The sequence below is a fragment of the Phoenix dactylifera genome, chromosome 17, assembly GCF_051530095.1.
Source record: "Phoenix dactylifera cultivar Ajwa chromosome 17, Ajwa_hap1_PhDact_Kaust_v1.1, whole genome shotgun sequence".
NCBI lineage: Eukaryota > Viridiplantae > Streptophyta > Magnoliopsida > Arecales > Arecaceae > Phoenix > Phoenix dactylifera.
In genome coordinates this window covers 8396691-8417166 of record NC_143206.1, presented here as the reverse complement: position 1 = coordinate 8417166, position 20476 = coordinate 8396691, and the positions used below count along the sequence as shown (strand labels likewise).

Sequence of the window (20476 nt, the reverse complement as noted above, 5' to 3'; positions counted from 1 at the left end):
CCAAAAAGCACTTTATGACCCTCCAAAAGTACTTTTAGATAAAAAATGGTGTTTGGTAAAATTTTCGAAAAGCTGTTTCAGCTTTTGCGGCAAGCTGAAAACAGCTTTTGGGGGGAAGCTCCAATTTGGAGCTTTCCAAAAATGTTGTTTTCAGCTTTGTCGAAAAGCTGTATTTTTGACAAAAATGTACATATTACAATATAATAATTACATAATTTGTCCCTTTATAAATCTAAAAATCTGCTGGAGCCAAGAACCCTAGCCGTCAGACTCCCTTCCGCAAGAAAAATTGTTAGAGAGATAAATGGTCATTCGGAGGATGAAAAATTAATTTACACTAATAATTATAATATTTTATACCTTTATTTTTGTATTATACTATAAATATAATATATATTACATTATATCATAATACATTAATATATTATTTTAAATAATTTAATATTATGTTATATTATCAAAAATTAATTTACTCTAATAATTATATTACTATTATGCTATATTATAATAATGTTATTTTATATTACAATAATATTATACTATATCGTATATTTATGTATTAATATATGTTATGTTTTATTATGTTCTGTTGTATAATACCATACAATGTCCTTTATGGTAATTTTATTATACAAAAGTACTTTCTTAGTTTGTTTACCAAATATATATTAAAGTACCACAGCACTTTACAAATTTAGTTACCAAACATAACAGTTCTACTTCAGACAGCTTTACTTCCAACAGCTCTACTGCCCACAGCTTCCCCAAACAGGGCCCAAGTGGGATAAGATCGGAAACGTCGAAAGAATCAACTTACTTATAATATTTTTTTCAAAATAATATTATTTTTAAAATATTTAACTAACTATTTTTATAAATATTTAAAAAAGTAACTCTCATTTTGTCTCAGACGAAACCTTCTCTCAAAAAAAAAAAAAAAAAGAGGCACTCGCTGCCTAATAACATTTGCAGGCTGGTAAGAGATTGTGGCTGTTCATATGTGCCCAAAGACCTTCTTTTATCACTCAATATTTGAAAGAGGTCTTTTGGATATGCTACGTAGCTGCCCATTTACCTCCATGTCATCTTCTTTCTTTCAATTCTATTGGTTGCATTCATGCAGGAGTGAAGCTGTGCCATTGTAATAAAAAAATAAATAAATAAACAAATCATAAAAGAAAAAGAAAAGAGAGAGAGAGAGAGAGCGAGAGAGACCACTTATCGCCACCGCGCATCGCGCCAAATGGTGACGGTCTGGGAACCAGAAATCGGAGATAATACGAAGTTGGGGGAACCAGAAATTCGAGTGCTTGGACGAGGATGGAGGTGAAAGGAGACGATGATTACGGAGCCTTCATCGAAAGATTTGAACTTCGCCCTCCGCCTCACTCTCCTCCTAACCAACCTCTGCAGGGCCTCACATTCGCCGTCAAAGATATGTGCGCTCCTCTCTCTCTCTCTGGGGTTTATCCGATTTTTCTGAACCACATTAGAATCTTAATTTGTGTTAAACTTACAAACATCCAGGTTCATGACTTTTACTTCAAATTACATCGTGTTATTCCCTTGTTTTTTTTTTGTAATAATTACTCTCTGGTACCGCTTCGAAAAGTATCAGTCATGATTTCACTTCTGTAAATCACTATGGCAATGAACAGCACGAACATAGCTCTTGGATCAACTAACTAGTTTCACTAATTACTATGGAAATGGGAGAGTTTGTTTGCTAAAGAGCTCAAGTTCGAGTTGTTTCTGATTGTTAGTCCCGTTGCAACACTGTGGTTTTGTTCCAGAGTATTTCAGTTTTATTCAGTGTTATCTTTAATTTGCAGATTTGATATCAGTGGTCATGTCACGGGCTTTGGCAATCCTGACTGGGCAAGGACACATGGTCCAGCTACATCCACATCTCCTGTTGTTTTGGCAGCCATTGATGCCGGCGCAATCTGTGTTGGTAAAACTGTTATGGATGAGATGGCATACAGGTTGTAATTGTTGATCATAATGCTTTCTCTTGTTCATTTATAGATATTTTCATAAGTTGCATTCTTATCTCATCATTTTTGCTGCGAGTTTAACCTGTTTCCTAGCTTCTTATACAGTTATACTGCACCCTTTGTAAGAGGGGCACAGTTTAATGTGCCCTTGCTATATTATTATTCAAATCAGTCTTCTAGGTTGATGTTTTAGTCTTGGGAATTTTTGTTGAGTAATAGATTTTTAATACTATTGTACCATGGGAAAAGCATGCAATTTATTATTATAATTTTTGTGACAGTATAAATGGAGAAAACGTGCATTATGGTACACCTACTAATCCATGCACTCCTGATCGAGTACCTGGAGGATCATCTAGTGGGTCCGCTGTGGCAGTTGCTGCAGAGCTTGTTGATTTTTCTCTAGGTAGTCTTTTGTTACTAAAATTCTTAAAGCTTGATGAATTTCATGTTCTTTATGTAGTTTGTTGCCTCATGATAATCTTTTTATAAATCTCAAATTCTAGCTTCTATATCTTTGAGGAGTTATAGCTTCATATATTTTCCAGTAAAATTAACTACAATGTAGAATTTCTTCTTTTCACCGTCAAGCATTTGGACCCTTCTACATTCTTTCTTTGCTGGAATGGTGTGGTGTTTCATTGACCATTTTCTTCCCATTTGTGTTAGTTCTTTACGAAGTTTAACATCGATTAAATATAGGGTGGTTGCATAACACCGCAATAGTCGACTATGTTAGAAAAGGTGCCCATTATAAACAAAAAATGGAAAAAGGTACCATATGGATAGTATGCGAAATACATAAATGATGTATACTTATACAAGATGATAAGCATGTCTTACAGGATCGATAAGTTTCTGAAGAAGATAGGCAAGCCTATCGTAGAACGCTTATTTAGTATTATTGTAGGTTTCGATTTTAAGGTAGGGGTAGGCAAGAAGTAAGATGAGATATCAAATTCACCCTTGGAAGAACACATGAACAGTGTATGACATGCATACCATAGACACCAGTGAATTGTCTTGCCATATGTACTGCATGTTGGAGTTGGTCAAACAGATGAAGCAGCCCATGAAGTGCTTAAATTAATTTATATTTTCATGGTTCAGAATAAGGCACAGACGCAAATTAACATGTGCTTTGAACAACTTCAAATAATTTATCATAGAAATTGATTTTACATAATTATTCTGCAAATTAACAAAATGAATAATTGCAAAACTCATGACAACTACATGAGTACATGTAGCAATGTTTACATATCTAAAACAAAATTTAAGTGTTATATACATACTGTTGGTACTATCAGAAGGTCATATTATTGGTAGTATCATGGGAAGCTTGCTTGTTGTGGATAAGCTTTAACTCAAATCTTCTTTTTGATGCAAAACGTGTTACTGCTTGGCTGCCTATATCAATTTATGTCAAAGTGATGCCCATAAGTAAGAGCTAATAAACATCAGTACATTCTGGCTCACACTATATGTAAGTACACACCCTCTACTGTATCAATAACCTAACTACACATTTCCTAGATATGATATAGTATGTGTGGGTAACTTCATCCTTGGGGGAGCTCATATAAGATTGTTTGAGTTTATCAAACTCAATTGTATGCCTCTTTAAGGTTCACCATGAAGAATTGCATTCTTCAGATCCATTAGATTCAAAGGACAACCCTGGATAACTGCCATGGTGTAACACACAATGGTGTCTAACCTCATCCATGAAGGTCTTATCATATAAGCCTCACAATGTTAAGTTAATTCATTGGCTAATTGAGCCTTGCATTGCTTACTTAGGCCATCGGACTGAACTTGATTTACTTGTGAACAATAGGAGTTTTCCCCAAGGAAGAGAAGATAATTGAAAAATATATACACCAAATATTTTAAAGCTCCCTAACCATGGCAACTTGCAAATTTAGATGGTTGATGGGTATGAATGACTAAAAAAAGGAGTAAAAATGAAAACTTTTGCTATCTAAATCCATATACATGACAGTGTCAGTAATAAGAGGTGAGCAGAATGACCTTGGTTGTGTCGAAGTGTTAGTAATACCTATGAAAATTGCTTTTGTGAATAACATTAGTGCAGTACCCTATCAAAAAGATGTCATCTGATAGGTTACTAAATGCTTAGGTGGAGGCCATAACAATGTAGGATTGGCTCTCCAGTCACGGTCATCTGTCATGGGGGTGACAGCCAAGATTTGATGGGGCCGACACAGTTGCAGAAGACATGCTGTCCTGTGTACTGTGTGGGAACCATCCAATTACAGCCTTTTCACCAATCACAGACAGCAGAGATTGGAAGACTGCCTCCCTGATCCAGGTTTAGACTGGAGAATGTATGAGTATGATAATGAAAACCACTACAATTATATGTGCAATCAATGCAAAATGCGCTTAATATATTCAGGGGAAAGCTTAACTTGTTTCAAAGTGGTGATATGAATGAAAAAACATGTAAACCTATGAGAAGTTTGCAATAAATTGGAGTGAAGCAGAGCCACTTATTAAGGAGCAACCATGTAAAACATTAATAGGGTAGGCAATTTTTGAGATCAATGTTATGAAGCATGAACACTTTAAAAATGCAAGCAGAACAGGGGGTTCTCAGATAAAGAACACCTGAAAATTTGATGATATTTATACCATTTTACATGTTTTTAAGAGTAAGCATTTAATAAGGGGAAACTATTTAGGAGAAATAACATCAACAACCATGGTTAAAAAAAATCTGTGAGCAATACAAGAACAAAGTTTTCACCTTCCAAACTGTCTACTAATAATGCTTCTTGTCAGGCAGATGCAAGAGATGCCAGTTATTTTACTCATAGAATGCCTTTTGATTTACTGGGAATCCTCATTGATGAAGTACACGTAGTAATAAGTAATACTGCAAAAGTGGAAATGGAAGCCCTGATCATGCCACCTGCCCCCCAAAAAAGTTCACATTTGACTTGGTTAAAAAACCAAGGAACTATAGTTTATCACATGAAAAATAGATGCTGAAGTGCCTTGCCAACAAGCGACTTACGTAGCTTAATAAACTAGAGAAGGAGACGGTATACATAAACCTGATCACAGGAAAAGTAACATGCAATTGATAAACTGAGATTTAATTAGGATACCAAGGAGCTGTTACAGAAATTTGATGACTGACTGTCTACTAGTTGTCCTATAATTAACAATGTTCACATTAATTGCTTTCCTTATTATGCTTTTCCCTTTAAAATAAAACATTTGATGTAATTAAATAAGTATAACATACTATTAAAACCAAATTCTATGAGTTGCATCATCAGCAAAATTTAGTATTTTAATTTTTTCCTTTTATTTTCTGAAATTTCAACCTTCAATGGCAGGATAACTTCTGGAACTTATTCGGGTGTCTCTTTTATTCTGATAAAATTAGCAAAAGAAGAAAGGTTTCATTATATGTTTTACTATGTAAAAGTAAAACGTTTAGAATTTGACTTCACTTCATATTTAAGAATAACAAACACTCAGTTTTGTCATGAACATCTCATTTAGCAGTATCCTTGCTCCATCTTTTCTATTATGAATACATATTATCATCCTTTAGAGAATACATATGCAAATTACATAGATTGTTAGTTAATGTCAATGAGAACTTTATTACATAAAAAAAATACATGCATACACGTGCGCAGCACATGTTAGTTGAACCATCTTCAGGGATACATTGACACATTCAAATAATCCTCTTGCATAATCCCAATTTAGATAAACTTCGATCTTTGTTCTAATGTCTCTCCTGTTTGGTTTATGAATGATTTCAATAGGTACTGACACGGGTGGAAGTGTTAGAGTTCCTGCAGCATACTGTGCTATTTTTGGGTTTCGTCCTTCACATGGCATTGTATCCACAACCAATGTCATTCCTATGGCTCAAAGCTTTGATACCATTGGTAAGGAGGAATTTTGATTCCTAGTTATCAACTGATTGATAAATTTGAAAAACTTCCCTAGTGACTTCAGTTTAGACTAGATTGTACTTTGAACTGCAGCATCCACTTACATCAAAAATATTTGGTAGCATGATGCTTAACCAAAATTCTTAAGCAACAATTTTGTGGTAGCCTTTTAGGCACATCAAGTAAGGATTTATTTCATATTCTTTTCGCTTGGTGCCAAGTTGTAGGGTGGTAACAGGTATAAATGGGTTAAGTGGGATTGCTCCAACAATTAAGTGGACTTGGACTTGAGCGACTTGTCAACTATGTTGGCCCTTAAATTGGCTCATTATTAGGTTGGTTTTGAGTCTAGCAATCTAACCTAATTCAAATTTTACGTGTGGAGTATTGGTTCTCTAATTTGCAATTCAAGCACGTGTATAGGTGAAATGGGTTCTTGCATCTATATGGGTGTTAGTGTTACAATGGACAATATCTAGGAACAATTAAAGGGTTATTTCTCTACCCATTAGAGGGAGACTCTCTTTAACATGAGGTTAAGTTTCACACTGTATGGTTAAGATGGAGAACCCACATCATTGAAACAATAATATCATTATTCTTTAAGTATAACATATATGTGGTCCTTGGAGATGCGAGCATGATCATCAACAAATCTTTCCATGTGATTCACTTTGAATCCATTTATAGCACTATCCATAACATATAATGATGGGCACATTGTGTCAATAGGGTGGATATCAAGTAGAAATGGGATATTCACCAAAGGATTCTTCGGTGTGATTTATTTATATTAGGCCAATGACATGATAAGACATGTCAATCTTTGATCCAAGTTTTTAGACTTTCTTGACATATCTCAGAGATACATTTTAGAAATAATTACTTATGTGAAGTTTTCTTTTAATTTTTAAATTTAAAATTCAGTATCCAATCTAATCATATTGTCCTAATAACCATTTGTATTTGGAAAATTATGAAAGGCATGAAAAGAAAAATGGAATTTGCTGGTTAGATGCTGCTCCTTAACTTTGACAGTTTATTGAAGTTAGGTGTCAAGATTTCATTTTATGTTTGATATTGGCATTTTTCTAGATAATGGAATATCAGCTATAGTGTTATGAAAATAACTGATTCATTTAAAGAAAAAGAAAAAGAAATTTAGTTCTTAAAATGGTTCCAGAGCCTTTTTTGTGTCTTAACTTTTGTTGGATTGTTGATTGTAACATTAATGAATTTTATTATTTGGCCAGTCTTTTTTCTTCTTAAAAGATTAGTAATAATGATGATACCTAAATTTATATGAGACTCTGCCATAGGTAATAACATAACAAAGCCATATACTGTTGTCATCTTTCATAAATAGTTGAGAAATTTCAGGTTTTGATGGAGTTCATGCTCTTACTGTAGTCCAAGCTGATTATTCTTGTCTCCTATGAAGTAATTTGATACCACTTGGATCGATTTGCAATCCAATGGAAGTGGGAGAAAAGACGAACAATTTTTTTGCAAAGGAGGAAGACAACTTTTATTCAAAGCTTGGATGCCTCCTTATTACAATTCATGACTATTTATAGGCAAGTTATGGGTAACATGAAAAGACAGAAGAAAATGAAAGGTCAAGAGTGACCTTAATATGGGTAACTCACACAATAAAAGACATCAAAGCCAAAACCAAATTTTCTTAGAGAATTTGAAAGGTCAAAAGACACCTGCCTCTTAAAATATCTATAACTTTCCAACCATAACTCTGATTCTAATGTTCTTGGGCTTGTTGGAAAGAAGAGAAAGAGACCCGAAATTTTCATCTTAATAACTTTTCCAAATTCGGCCATTTAGTATCCTGAAAATGGCATGCAAATTGTATGGCGTCCATGTGCATGCACCTGCATCATAATTGACAGAAGCATTTTATCCAGGTTGGTTTGCTAGAGACCCCTTTACCCTAACTCGAGTAGGCCACGTATTGTTGCAAGTACCAATTGAAGCTACCAAGCAACCAACTCGCGTTGTAATTCCCGAAGACTGCTTCCAATGCTTAACTTCTTCGAGTGACCAAATTTCTCATATCCTCAAAAAAACTATGGAGAAATTATTTGGGAGTAAGTAATTACATCTTTATTATATGTATAGATACATTGAGTATTTTGTTCTCATATTCTCGAAGTTTGGTTTGTTTCTGACATATGGTTTTGATTTTTCTACAGGCCATATTATAAACCATGAAAACCTTGGTGACTATATTCACCATAAAGTTCCAAGTTTAGGAAAGTTCATGAGTAACATATCTGTAAATCAAACATCTGCAATACCATCCATGGCAGCTCTTTCGCATTCCATGCGGCTGCTTCAAAGGTCTGGCTTGTTCAGTTGATTTCGGTATATTGACTGCTGTTGATTTCATTAGTTACTTTATCGTTTTGCTCTAAAATTTGAATTTGAGGAGGAAATGGGAGACTGCGAAATAATGTCACGGCAATTCCGAAATATATTGATTGAATTAATGACTAGGGAGAGGTAATGTGCCGTGATGGAGGCACATCACTATTGTCCCTTCCCTGGTGTTGGGGCTGGGGAGGGAGCTATCAGCAGCTAGGGAGAGATAATTGTGTAGAAAGTTAGTTATCTAACAAATTATATCAGTTTTGGAACTTTATAGTAGAAATTAAGATCTTCTTTCCTTCTTGGTTACCAACTATTAGGTCGCTGGTTTACTTTGTTATCATAATTTCTTATTACATTCTCAGTAAGTCATACACATTCTTATGGTGGTCCGGGGCTCTGGGCGATTGCTTACGAACCATGGTGCTAAATTTTACTTTGCACTATTTCTTCTCTTATCACTTTGCTTACATTTTTCAAATGTACCATTTTTTCCTAACTTCAGCTGTATTACTTTGTACTAACAGCGAACTACGTAGTAACTTCATACTACCTAGAATCATCTATGTGCAAAACCTTGTATTGCGTGGCAATCTTTCTTAAATTTGAACTCTTAGTTGTAAACTCAACAAAGAAAAACCATTGTCAAGGCCCACTCCTTATTTTCCTTTCCATTTGGGTGATGTAGTACTGCTGGCAGGCGGGACAATTCCCATTGCTTGATTTCATGCTTTCTTTCTCTTAGTCACAATGCACTCATAAATAAGGTTGATATTGAAAAAGATTTTAGAACGAAGTCTTTTACATATATCTTTTGCATAAAGGAGAGAGAAATACAATGACAACTTTAAACTCACTATATAGTTTGGTCTTTGTGAAGTACCTAGGAAGAACAAATATTCCAAAACACCAATCATGGCTGTATGGGATACATATCAGATATTGATACATGTTGGATATGGCCCCATTGTGTCCAATATGGCAAATATCCTGAATTATTTTATAATTATAATGAGGATATAGATGTATCCAGACCTCAATATATATATATATATATATCCTTGTTAAGATTTGTTTCAAGATTTGTTGCTTCAGCATATGTTTATCAAGTTGTATCTATGTCCAATATATCCTTGTCAACCACATAAGCAATGTAGTAAACGTGAGCGGGAAAAATTGACGGTCAGTCTCAATGACTAACTTCTCATTCTTTTCCCGTATCTTGCAGAACTGCTATTCATTTGACATTCTGAATCAAGATAAACCTGGTTAAATCAATCCAATACTTGATAATTGTTTCTATTTGAATAAATTAATATCTTTAAGTGTGATGCATATTTTTCATATTTGTACTTTCTCAGGAGCACATGCAGAATTCAATATCTGAGGCCTGAATTATTGGTGACACATATTGTGCTAAATCATGCATTATAGCACATCTCTATACACATCTTGCATGGATGCTTGTATGAATGGATGCACGTACAAATTTGTTGGTGCATGTTGACATGTGTAGACAAACACCCATGCATCTGCCAATGCTTGTTACATGATCGCCTATATTGAAGCTTATGTTTGTTCCAGATGGTGAGACCATACATTTTATAGCACTAGCTATAATGCATGTCTGAATGCCTGGGGCTACTGCTAAAGATTTTAGATATAAGATAAATTTTAAAATATTTTAACATAGATTAGATGCTAACACATCTTTCTTGTAAAATTATTTATAACTTACTTGGTATATTATGTTCTTACTCTAAATAAGTTCAAGCTTTTGCTACAACTGGTCACTAACTCACTATGAATTTAGATTTTGGACTTGGAATTCTTATTATGCATATAATCATGGAACTCCTCCCTCAAGGAGAGTTCCTCCTTTGGACTATCCGTCACAGTCCACCCCCTTGGACTATTCAGAGTCCATAATTGCTTGGAAAGGGTTTAAACACGTAAGAGATATATAACTAATTGGGGTCATTATGGAAATTGAGAAGTGGGAAACCAAGCTTCTTTTATATAGTATTAGTATTTAGTATAACTCACCAGTGGTTTATCCATATTGTTTTAAAAGGTTACTTAGTGAAAGACAGATGCCATTTTGACCATTCCCTTCTCTGGTTTCCTATAAACATTTTAATTGCACAAATTTATTAACCTTTCTTAGCAGGTCACATAGTTTTTATTGATTGTTCTTTTTTTGATAATTTATAAATCCTTTGTATCTCCAACATTATCATAACTACCATATAATGGTCAAGTCCATCCTCATAAAAGTTACTGCAGAAAAATTCTCTTTTTAGTTTTGCTAGACTTTGTAAATATTTATTATACTTTGATTGTACTATACTACTACTATTAAGTTTTTAATGTAAATGCTAAAGTTTCAGTTTTATGTGTAGGTCTGAGTTCAAAGCTAATCATGGAGAATGGGTCAATACTATCAAGCCCAATTTAGGTCCAGGGATATCAGAAAGAGTTTCAGAAGCCCTTTCAGCGACATATGAAAACATAGAATGGTGTCATGCCGTAAGGACTGAACTTCATGCTGCCCTGTGTGCTCTTTTGGAGGTATTGCTTTTCTTCCGTTTTATTCCTAGCATTACTTTTGCTTTATTATTTTATTGTTCCATGTATGAATTTCTTATCTTTTCTTTTTCTCCATTATTTCTGCTTCTCTGTGGATTGTGGAAGCTACTATTTTATAGCTATAGATAGATGCACAAATTGATCTAGCCACCTTGACCTCCCCAATACTTTTCTGGTGAGTAGAATCCAGGTCTAAATCCTACCAATTTTCCAAATATTATCCTGTTTAATGCCTAGAAAAGAGCCATCCGGACTTCAGTAGCTTATAGTTGAATTTCTTGTCAGAAAATGTAGCCATGGGCTCCCTAAATTCAGAACCAAAAACTAGACCAAAATGAAATTTACAAACCTATTAACAGATGAAATAGCTTGGAGACAAATTTCATGTACAATATGTCAAGATGTTATGAATTTGCTTAAAATATTTTCCGAGACATTAACTTTCCTACCAATATTGTTATCAATTTGTTGAAAATATCTTCTGAGACACTAACTTCGGTGCCATATATGTCCATATCCTGAGAGACTTATTGGCTCATTGATTACCGTGCCAAATGTCAAATGCTGATTCTCCCGCTTTTGTGAAATCACTATGCCTCTTAAAGATGATTGATTGTGCAAAGGTAACAACTTTTGTTTTTTTGAGAGACAGAAGCTATTAAAAATTCAAATTTTGTTCAAAACATAACAAAAAATTGTAAGGAAAGAAAGCATATTAATCTCAATTCAGTGTCATCAAGACAAGACTGCATGTATCTATGCAGGTGGTCAGAAGCAGGTGGTTGATCTTCAAATTATCTTCCCTCATAGATACATTTAACTGACAAAATAACTGGACTTTGTGCCCAGATCAAACTTTTACATGCAGGACCCATTAAAGCTCTTCATTGATCTTTTTTAAACACAACTGCCTTCATTTGAGAATATATCAAATCACATTTTCTTAGTCTTCCATATATTCAGTTGTCCACATTGGCCCAGCTGTTGATGGTAATGTGATGAAGAGCAAGAAGCTTTGGCCTACAATGTAGTTAATTTTCATGCAACTTTGTCTTTGTGATTATGGAAAAAGAAGAAAGAGAAGAGTCTCTTTTTTTTGAAAGGTAAGAAGAAAGAGAAGGGTCAAGACTACTTTGTTGATCATTTACAAAATATAACATCTAAAAGAGGATTTCTTTAAAAAAATAAAGAACATCTGAAGCAGGAAATAATATCCAGCAGAGGTGCCGCATTATCTTGGCATTGAAAGAGAGAAGTGGCAAAAAATCATTTACGATGGCAAAGCTATCTTTTTGCAATGTACGACTTGAAGTAAAATATATATTTGTATCAATTTAGATTTGTAAGTAAGTTATGCAATGTGGGCTATATAGATTAAAACATTTTTTTCTTTTAGGGTAAGAAGATACTGAATGAACCTCGATAAATTTCCTTTGATTATTCATACATTATTTTCCACTTAAAGCATGGGAGGTTTATTTCATATGCAGAAAAATAAGTATAGATTTTCTTACTTATGAACTAAACCTTTAACATCCCTTTACTGTGAGTTTTCATATTTACCGGACTCATTTGATAGCCAAACAAGCACTTCAGTAAAAGTGATTAATTTTGTACCAGGATCCGACAAGTTCATGAACAAGCTATAATTTGCTGCTTGCGATCTCTCCACTTCTAATTTCTTGTAAACAGACCTGCTTGACTCTATCTAATGATATTTAAGCTAACAGGAGATTCAAATAAATTGAGATATCTTTTGAAAAATGCAATAGCTTCAGAGAAAGTTGATGAAGAATTTGATATCTAGACTTCCTATTTTCTACCTCTGTCAATTTGAGTGCTCAAATTTTCATATCTAACTGGTTACCGTCTTTCTTTCTATTGTATCTAAAGTTTGCGACCTTCATTTTCTTTTCTTATGTTTCTGTAGGATCATGGGGTCCTTGCAATTCCTACAGTTCCTGGACCTCCACCAAAACTACATGTGGAGACTCGTACATTGGAACTTTATCGTGCTAAAGCTTTTAGCTTGCTCTCTATTGCTGGAATGTCTGGGTTTTGCCAGGTATTCATTTTGTTGTTGTTCTTCTTCTTGTTGTCGTTGTACTGGTATTTTGTAATGTATAATTGTCTATACCAATTTATGTTCAATCACAAATTGATTGCCTATATTTCTTATACTCTACATACTGTATTGTTTACAGATTAATATACCACTTGGAATGCATGATAATCTTCCCGTGTCAGTTTCTCTCTTAGCAAGACATGGCGCAGATCATTTTCTTCTTAATCTTGCCCAGACTCTTTATCCTACCCTTAAAGAACAAGCAATCATTGCCTGGGAATTGGGTAACTGAAATAAACCTTAGTAGTGTGTTTTGTGCATATTAATGTTTTATCTTTTCCTTAATAATTGGTCTCTTCCCTGTTCTCATTGTAAATTGAATATAACACTTTGAAGTGGACCATGGAGCTCAAGGGTTTGAATAAACTCTACATGAAAAGCTAATACTCCTGTGGAATGGTAAATAGAAAAATTGCACAAATCAGCCAGTCCAGAAGCTCAGATGAGATATTTCTTTGCTGATTAAGCTTGTTTTCTTGGAACGCTGGAATGGTGAAAAGGATTAGGTGAGAAATTACTTCGCTGGTTAAGCTGGCTCTCTTTGATTGCTGGAGTAATGAAAAGGTCGCTTGACTGTACTTTGCTATTGTTTCACTAATGTACAAAATGGGCTAGCTGAGTTAGCTGAAAAAGCTGCTAGTGCTAGTTTTCACACTGACATAAAAGATATGTTTCATTGTGCTGCTTATTAGTTGTGATTCCTTATGTTACTTTTACAAAATCACTCCCACATGTTCTTTCTTTTGTCCTACAGTAATTGATTGCTCTTGTGATTATTTAACCAATAACGAGGGTGATCAAACAAAATTTTTACCTGAAATACCAAAAGGTGATACGTTCTTTTCTTCTTTTTTCTTTCCTATTTGCATGTACATAAGTATGTCAGAAACTAATTACATGACCAACCTAGGGTATTTAGAAGAGCATATCCATTTTCACCAGCTTGCACAGTTCTTAAATGGATCTCAGGCTCTACTATGTTTTTGACCATTTTTAGGCTAGTCTTGGAAGACCCATGTACTCTTTATTGTATACTTCTCTCTGTATTTGGTCAAGCTAGTCTTCTTAATAGAACTCTATGTCTAATGAATGTCAATAATTTGATAGAATCAAGGATTTGATGGATGGCTATTATGATACTAAATAAAGAAATTGCCATTACCATGTATAAACTTGCTCTTCCCATTCCTAACTAGGTGGCAGCATTTTTCCCATGGCCCATGCATCCTCTTGTGGCTGCTGCATTTTGCTCATTTTCCTCATTATCTACCTTGCAATTGTGAAGGGGGTGTATGTCTATCTATTCCATCTTGAAGTAATATTCATCTTTATACCATTATAGCTACTCTTATTTTTGATAAACATGTATGTATAACCTGAGCATTAGCTCAGTGGTATACCTTTGTGTGTTAGACCAGCCTAAGAACTTACATATGAGTAGGAGATTTCTCTTAATGGAGCACCCCATGGCCCCCCTTCCTCGGAGTTTGATATTCTGAGCCCCAGCTTGCTTCTGATGGTGCAATTCGATGGTTATCTGTGTCCGTTAATCTTTTGATCTCTAGCTTACATGAAATGGTTTAAAACACCACTTGTGGTTTCCTGTATTGCTGCCTTAAACATGACCCTTTCTTTTAAACTCTTCTATAATTGGTGGATGAGTTCTCAGGAAAAATTTACCCACGTACCATGATCTCCTTTCTTTTTAAATTTCAACTTCCAGATCTTGTAGGACTCTCTCTTTCTATTGGAAATAAGATCAGATTAATTGAAACATTTATTACCTTATTTATCTCCAGTATCTCGATTTTATATTGTAAATCCATTAGCACCTACAGGTTCTTTCCTTTTAGCTCTCAGAACATGCTCATATGATTCTGTAATAAATATGAAAATTGATTATTTCTAAAGGAATAAAAGTAATAGCGCACCGAGATTTCTCTTAAAAAATTTGTGAGATTGTTTGGAAATTCCCAGTGCTCGGATCATGAAGACTAAAGTTTGAATCATGTAATGGTTACGTTGTATGCACATTATTTGTCAGATTAATAAGGTCCAGGGGGCATGTATCGTAATTACGATCGAGATGAATGAGAGGGATGGCATTAGTAAACTATTTCACTAAATTAGAAAATATTATATTTCACTTTATATTCTTTCGCTCAATTAGTGATATTAATAGATCCCCACAACAAATCAAATCAGTGAATCAATCTCTAACAGCAGCAAATAGGGGGAGGTCTTCAGTTAGATCTACTGTATGGGGAGGGATTTATCCTGCTGAGTTGAGGCAGTTGTTAGAGACCTTGCTCCAAAAAAAAGGGGGAAAAAATGGTTTTTGTAAAAGAAACCAAAGGCCGGAAAATAACGTTTGCTCTAAAATTCATTTTGTTTATACATTGCGTGAAGCCATACATTGTGCTGCATTCTGTAAACCTGTGCCTAACTGCACTTTGTTGCTTGCACTAACTAATCTCAGGCCAACAAGAACTAGCCACCAACATTACTCATCATTGGATCTCTAGGATACCAGTGGGGGATTCAAATGCAGTACCTCCTGTACTGCAAGGAGGTATTCTAAGAGGATTTTGAGGTGCCCACATCATGAGAAAGTTGAAATCTACAAATACCTCAGCAACTGACAGATACTAGATCTCTCTTTGTTCCTGGACAGGATTTTTACAAAATTGATTAACGTGTCAAAATTGGTTAACATGAAAAATTTTTGCGAGCTCATGATCCAAAACTTGTTCATAATATTACATATGAAATCCCATAAGCACCCTGTTCAGGGAGCAACGAGCATATAACGTAGCTTCAGATGACAATCGACAATGTTTGCTATATCATGCACTCTCTCCATAGATTATGAAATATGAAAGTCCTTTCATTTTTAGATGCAGAAGTTGATACCAACAATTCTGCTTTGCTCCTACACTTTGGAGGATAGAGGGCGTTGCACTTAATCACCTGACCTTCGTATAAGTATGATTACCCAATCATCTTTTTTATCTATCCTTAGAATCGTATTTCTTCATCCTTTTTAAATGATGAAACCATATGAACTCTTACGGGCTCAGCGCCCACCACATTATTCTTCTTCAAAGCAGCTGAGCTTTTGAAACCGAAAAAAGCAGTCAAAGTTTTGTGATGAGGTCTGTTTTTTCCATATGGTATTGGGAGAATGTGAGTGTTTCTACGGAATGGTTTGAGACATTTGTGAATGTATTACAGGTGAAAAGTTATTGCAAGAAGATCACAGATGTATATGTGAGGATCATTGCTAGCATTTGTTTAGTCCCATATTGACTATGCACTGGATTGATTTTGGGTATTTATATAGGCTAAAGAATCCAAATAATACCTTTTGGCTGATTTTTTTTTGTGAGATCCTGAGTTGTTAGAAATTATATTAAAGTAGATCCGACTCATGGCTTGTATAGATTAGGGGACACTACAACACAAGCCTGTTGGGCTGACAATGGGCTAATCATGGTCCGTTTGTAATTAGATTTTAATGTATTAGAATTCTTAACCTGGAGAAGACATCAAAATTTAAATGGAGGGAGAATGTTCGGATTTGTGCATGCATGTATTTAGTCCCACATCAACTATGTACTGGGTAGCTTGTACAGGGTAAATAAATTTAAATATTACCTTCCGATTAGTTTTTTTAAATAAGGTCATTAGTTGCTGCTATACATGATTTGTAGTGACGCCTGAAAGATAGGCATGGGTCAATATTTCAAGCCATAAAGTTCCAGAAGGGCTACTGCTAAACCAGCTTTGGTTCGCATCCCGCTGGTCATCCAGTTGACTATATTCCAACGGCACGTGTCTGCAACTCCTAACCCTGAATCCCGAAATAGCTTCTTCATGCCATGCAACGACCGTTCAATCCCCCCTCCCTCCTCCCCACCTGCATTTCCGCCATCCCTCTCCCTCTGTCTCTCCTTCTCTCTCCGTCTCCCATCTCTTTCCTCGGTCTGTCCTCTTCTTCATCTCTCCTCCCCCATTTTGCTTCCACATTCCTGACGAAGAGATCCACAAACACAAAAGAGAGAAATTTGAATGGAGAAAGGCGAATCTCCTCTTGTTGAGGAGAAGAGCAGGGAAGAGAACCTCGAGGAGGCCAACAGAAACCTCAAACAAGAGGAAGAAGATAAGGAGGACCAAATAAATCAGGGCGGAAAAGAAGAGAAACCATATAAAGAAGCAACAAAGGAAGGAGAGCAAGGTGACAAGAGCCGAGCCTCCCATTCAGATGCCACTATCATCTTTGCCGACATTGACCGTTTCCTTTCGGTCACCAGCATCGACAGAGATGGCCAGAATCAGAGTCATCATGATCCCCCTGAAATCCCGGAAGCTGCCGTCGGGCGATTGGTATCACTGGTGGAGGAGGAGATCACCAGGTACGAGTCCATCGCCGGCGAATGGTCACGTAAAAGTGACGAGCTCTCGCTCCTGGACGCCATCGATCGGATCTCCAAGCTTTCTGCCACAATCGCTACCATCTTTCCATCGGAGACAAAGTATGGGAAGGCCAAGAACCGTGCCGGCGCCATCGTCGAGCGAGCCATGTCATTCCTCGAAGAGGAATTCCGATCGCTCCTCGAGGATTCACGAACCAAACCAGAGCCAAGGAGCAAACTTTCCAAGTCCAAGAAGCCACACTCGCTGCCGGGGCCTAATCACGACCATGGCAGCTCCACCTCATCGGAGACAACATCCGGCTCAACTGAAACCGATCCAATTTACCCGCCTGCTGTCGTCGAGAAGCTAAGAAAGATCGCCGGGGCGATGATTGCCGCGGGGTACGAGACCGAGTGCTGCCAGGCGTTCATCATCACCCGCCGCGATGCCTTCGACGAGAACCTGACCAAGATCGGATTCCAAAAGATGAGCGTCAGTGATGTTCAGAGGATGCAGTGGGAGTTGCTGGAAGGGGAGATCGCTGCATGGATAAAAGCCTTCAAGCATTCCGTCGCCATCTCCTTCTCCTACGAGCGGGAACTCGCCGGCTCGGTCTTCTCCGGCCATCAAGCCATCGCCGGCAGCCTTTTCAGCAACCTTGCACGAGGAGTCATCATTCATCTACTCAATTTCGCCGAGGCCGTCGCCACGGGCAAGTGCTCGGCGGAGAAGCTCTTCAACGTGCTCGACATGTACGAGGCTCTGAGGGACATGACTGCGGAGATGGACAGCCTTTTCCCTGCTGAGCCCGAAGGCTCCTCCTCCTCCTCTCTTCGCACCGATCTCCAGTCAGAGATCTCCTCCGCCCGGTCACGGCTCGGCGAGGCAGCAGTTGCTATCTTCTGTGACCTTGAGAGCTCTATCAAGGCTGACAGCAGCAAGATCCCGGTGCCGAGTGGGGATATCCATCCTCTCACTCGCTACGTCATGAACTACCTGGAGTATGCCTCCGAATACAAGAACACTCTGGAGCAAGTCTTCCAAGATCACCAAAAATCTGTCAACAAGAGCAGCAGCAACGACAAGAACAGCAGCAACAATAACAATGGAGGTAGAAATTTTAGTCCATTTGCTATGCAATTCATCGAGGCGATGGACTTGCTCGACTCGAACCTGGAGTTGAAGTCGAAGCTCTACAAGGACCCGGCATTGAGCTACATTTTCTTGATGAACAACGGGAGGTACATCATGAAGAAGATCAAGGGCTCGTCGGAGATTCGCGAGCTGCTCGGAGACTCTTTGATCAGGAAGCGGTCGTCGGAGCTGAGGCAGTACCACAAGAGCTACCAGCGGGAGGCGTGGTCGAAGGTGCTTGCATGCTTCAAGGATGAGGGGCTGCAGGTGAAGGGGAACGTGTCAAAGATGATGGTGAAGGAAAGGTTCAAGAACTTCAATGCCATGTTTGAGGAGATTCACAGGAGGCAGAGCTCATGGGTGGTGAACGATGAGCAGCTGCAGTCGGAGCTGAGGGTGTCGGTGTCGGCGGTGATAGTTCCGGCATACCGATCTTTCTTAGGGAGGTTCAGGCAGTACGTGAGTTCAGATAAGCATGTCAAGTATGGACCGGATGACTTGGAGAATTATATCGATGAGCTCTTCAGTGGAAACCCTTCAGTTGGGATGAAGAAGAGGACATGATGTTTTTGGAGTAATGGATGGCAGAAAAGTGGACGTAGGCTAATTTTTGAGTGGTGCTGCTCCGCTCTTCTGCACTGCTGCTGCTTGTTAATTGTTCTCTTATCAACGAAGGTGAAGAACGTATTCTGTTCCGGACGCTGTCTATAACCTTGTTCTTCTTGGTGCATATATCTATATAGATATATAGATATATATATATATAAAGATTTTACATGATTAGGATTTAGGATTCGTTAATTTGGATTATTTATTTCGTGTGATTTACCGTCTCAGAAGATTTTGGCATTTGGTGTTTGGCCAATCCAAGCTTTAACAAGTATTACAACATACTAAATGATTTTACTCTTATGCTGCTTGTTGATGTGCATGGTGTATAGAACTTCTATGAGATGGAAAGCAAAAGAAAGAGAACTAAGTACTTGAGGGGTGAATTGTGATGGAAGGAGCTATACATTGGTGAGTTAATTCTTCAAACCTCAAACTTAATATTGGGGTTACTAAAAGCTACAATTCTTGAAGCTTATGTTGGAGGTTTTTGAAACCATGAAACAAATTTCAGCTTCTGTTTCAGCTTCATGGAAACTGAACCATGTTACTTGTTCTGCCTTTTTGTATCCTTTTTGTTTAGACTTCATTGTGTTTAATTATTTAAGTATTTTCTTTTCTGCTGAAACTTTTGTTTAGTTACAATCAAGAAGACATAATATAGTTAAATTAAGTTGTAGAAGCCCCTCAACTGGCGCCTATAAATGGGGATTGCAAGAACTTTGCATGAGGACGTGAGTTCAAGTTGTGAAGGTGTGCTCCACCTGTGAAAGTAGCACCTAGCAGCCTTGTTTCCAGCATTTATTGAGTTTGGGAACTGTGTTATTCACCGTTGAGTGAATTGTAACCATGTATCGGTCGGTGCTTTAATGGTTTTTCCGTGCTACAATTCTCCTTCAGTGCTTTAATAATTTAGCGGTGCTTCAATTCATCTTTCTCCTTATTTCTAAGTAAAGTTTTTTTTTTTTTTAATCATCCGTGTCCCAAGCTTCCCCGATTGTAGCCTCCTCGCTTCAAGTCCTCTAGCAGGGAGGTGACAACTTACTAAGTACCTGTAAACTGAAAATGATTCATAGTACTAGAGGAGCTGGCTGCATCAAAGAAAAAGTAGCCCAAATCCCATAAATTTATTTTTAAAAAGAAAGAAAAAAAAAAAACATCCCAGCCTATAACACTTCAACCACTGTAAGGCTGAGCAGCATGTGGTACTTCAACCACTGTAAGGCTGAGCAGCATGTGGTACACGCTGTTGCGAAGACGGCCTTTGGCCGGAGCCTCAC

The 20476-nt window shown here is 37.0% G+C and overlaps 1 protein-coding gene and 1 pseudogene across 2 annotated transcripts; both read left to right on the top strand.

The window, feature by feature from the left end:
- The first annotated feature begins 1193 nt into the window (after nt 1-1193).
- AMI1 (amidase 1) lies at nt 1194-13758 on the top strand. Of its 2 annotated transcripts, XM_089928079.1 has the most exons (10): nt 1194-1439; nt 1833-1985; nt 2279-2403; nt 5810-5935; nt 7861-8043; nt 8149-8296; nt 10726-10894; nt 12843-12977; nt 13117-13261; nt 13374-13758. In XM_089928079.1, exons 1-10 carry the CDS (start codon nt 1321-1323, stop codon nt 13400-13402), a joined length of 1332 nt encoding a protein of 443 aa, XP_089784205.1. In that variant the 5' UTR covers nt 1194-1320; the 3' UTR covers nt 13403-13758. The 2 variants fall into 2 exon arrangements, with proteins under 2 accessions (XP_089784205.1, XP_038988782.2); XM_039132854.3 differs by having other exon boundaries at nt 1204-1439; nt 13117-13403.
- Nucleotides 13759-15414: 1656 nt separating this feature from the next.
- On the top strand, nt 15415-19430 carry LOC103698415 (exocyst complex component EXO70C1 pseudogene; annotated as a pseudogene).
- The last annotated feature ends 1046 nt before the right edge of the window (nt 19431-20476 follow it).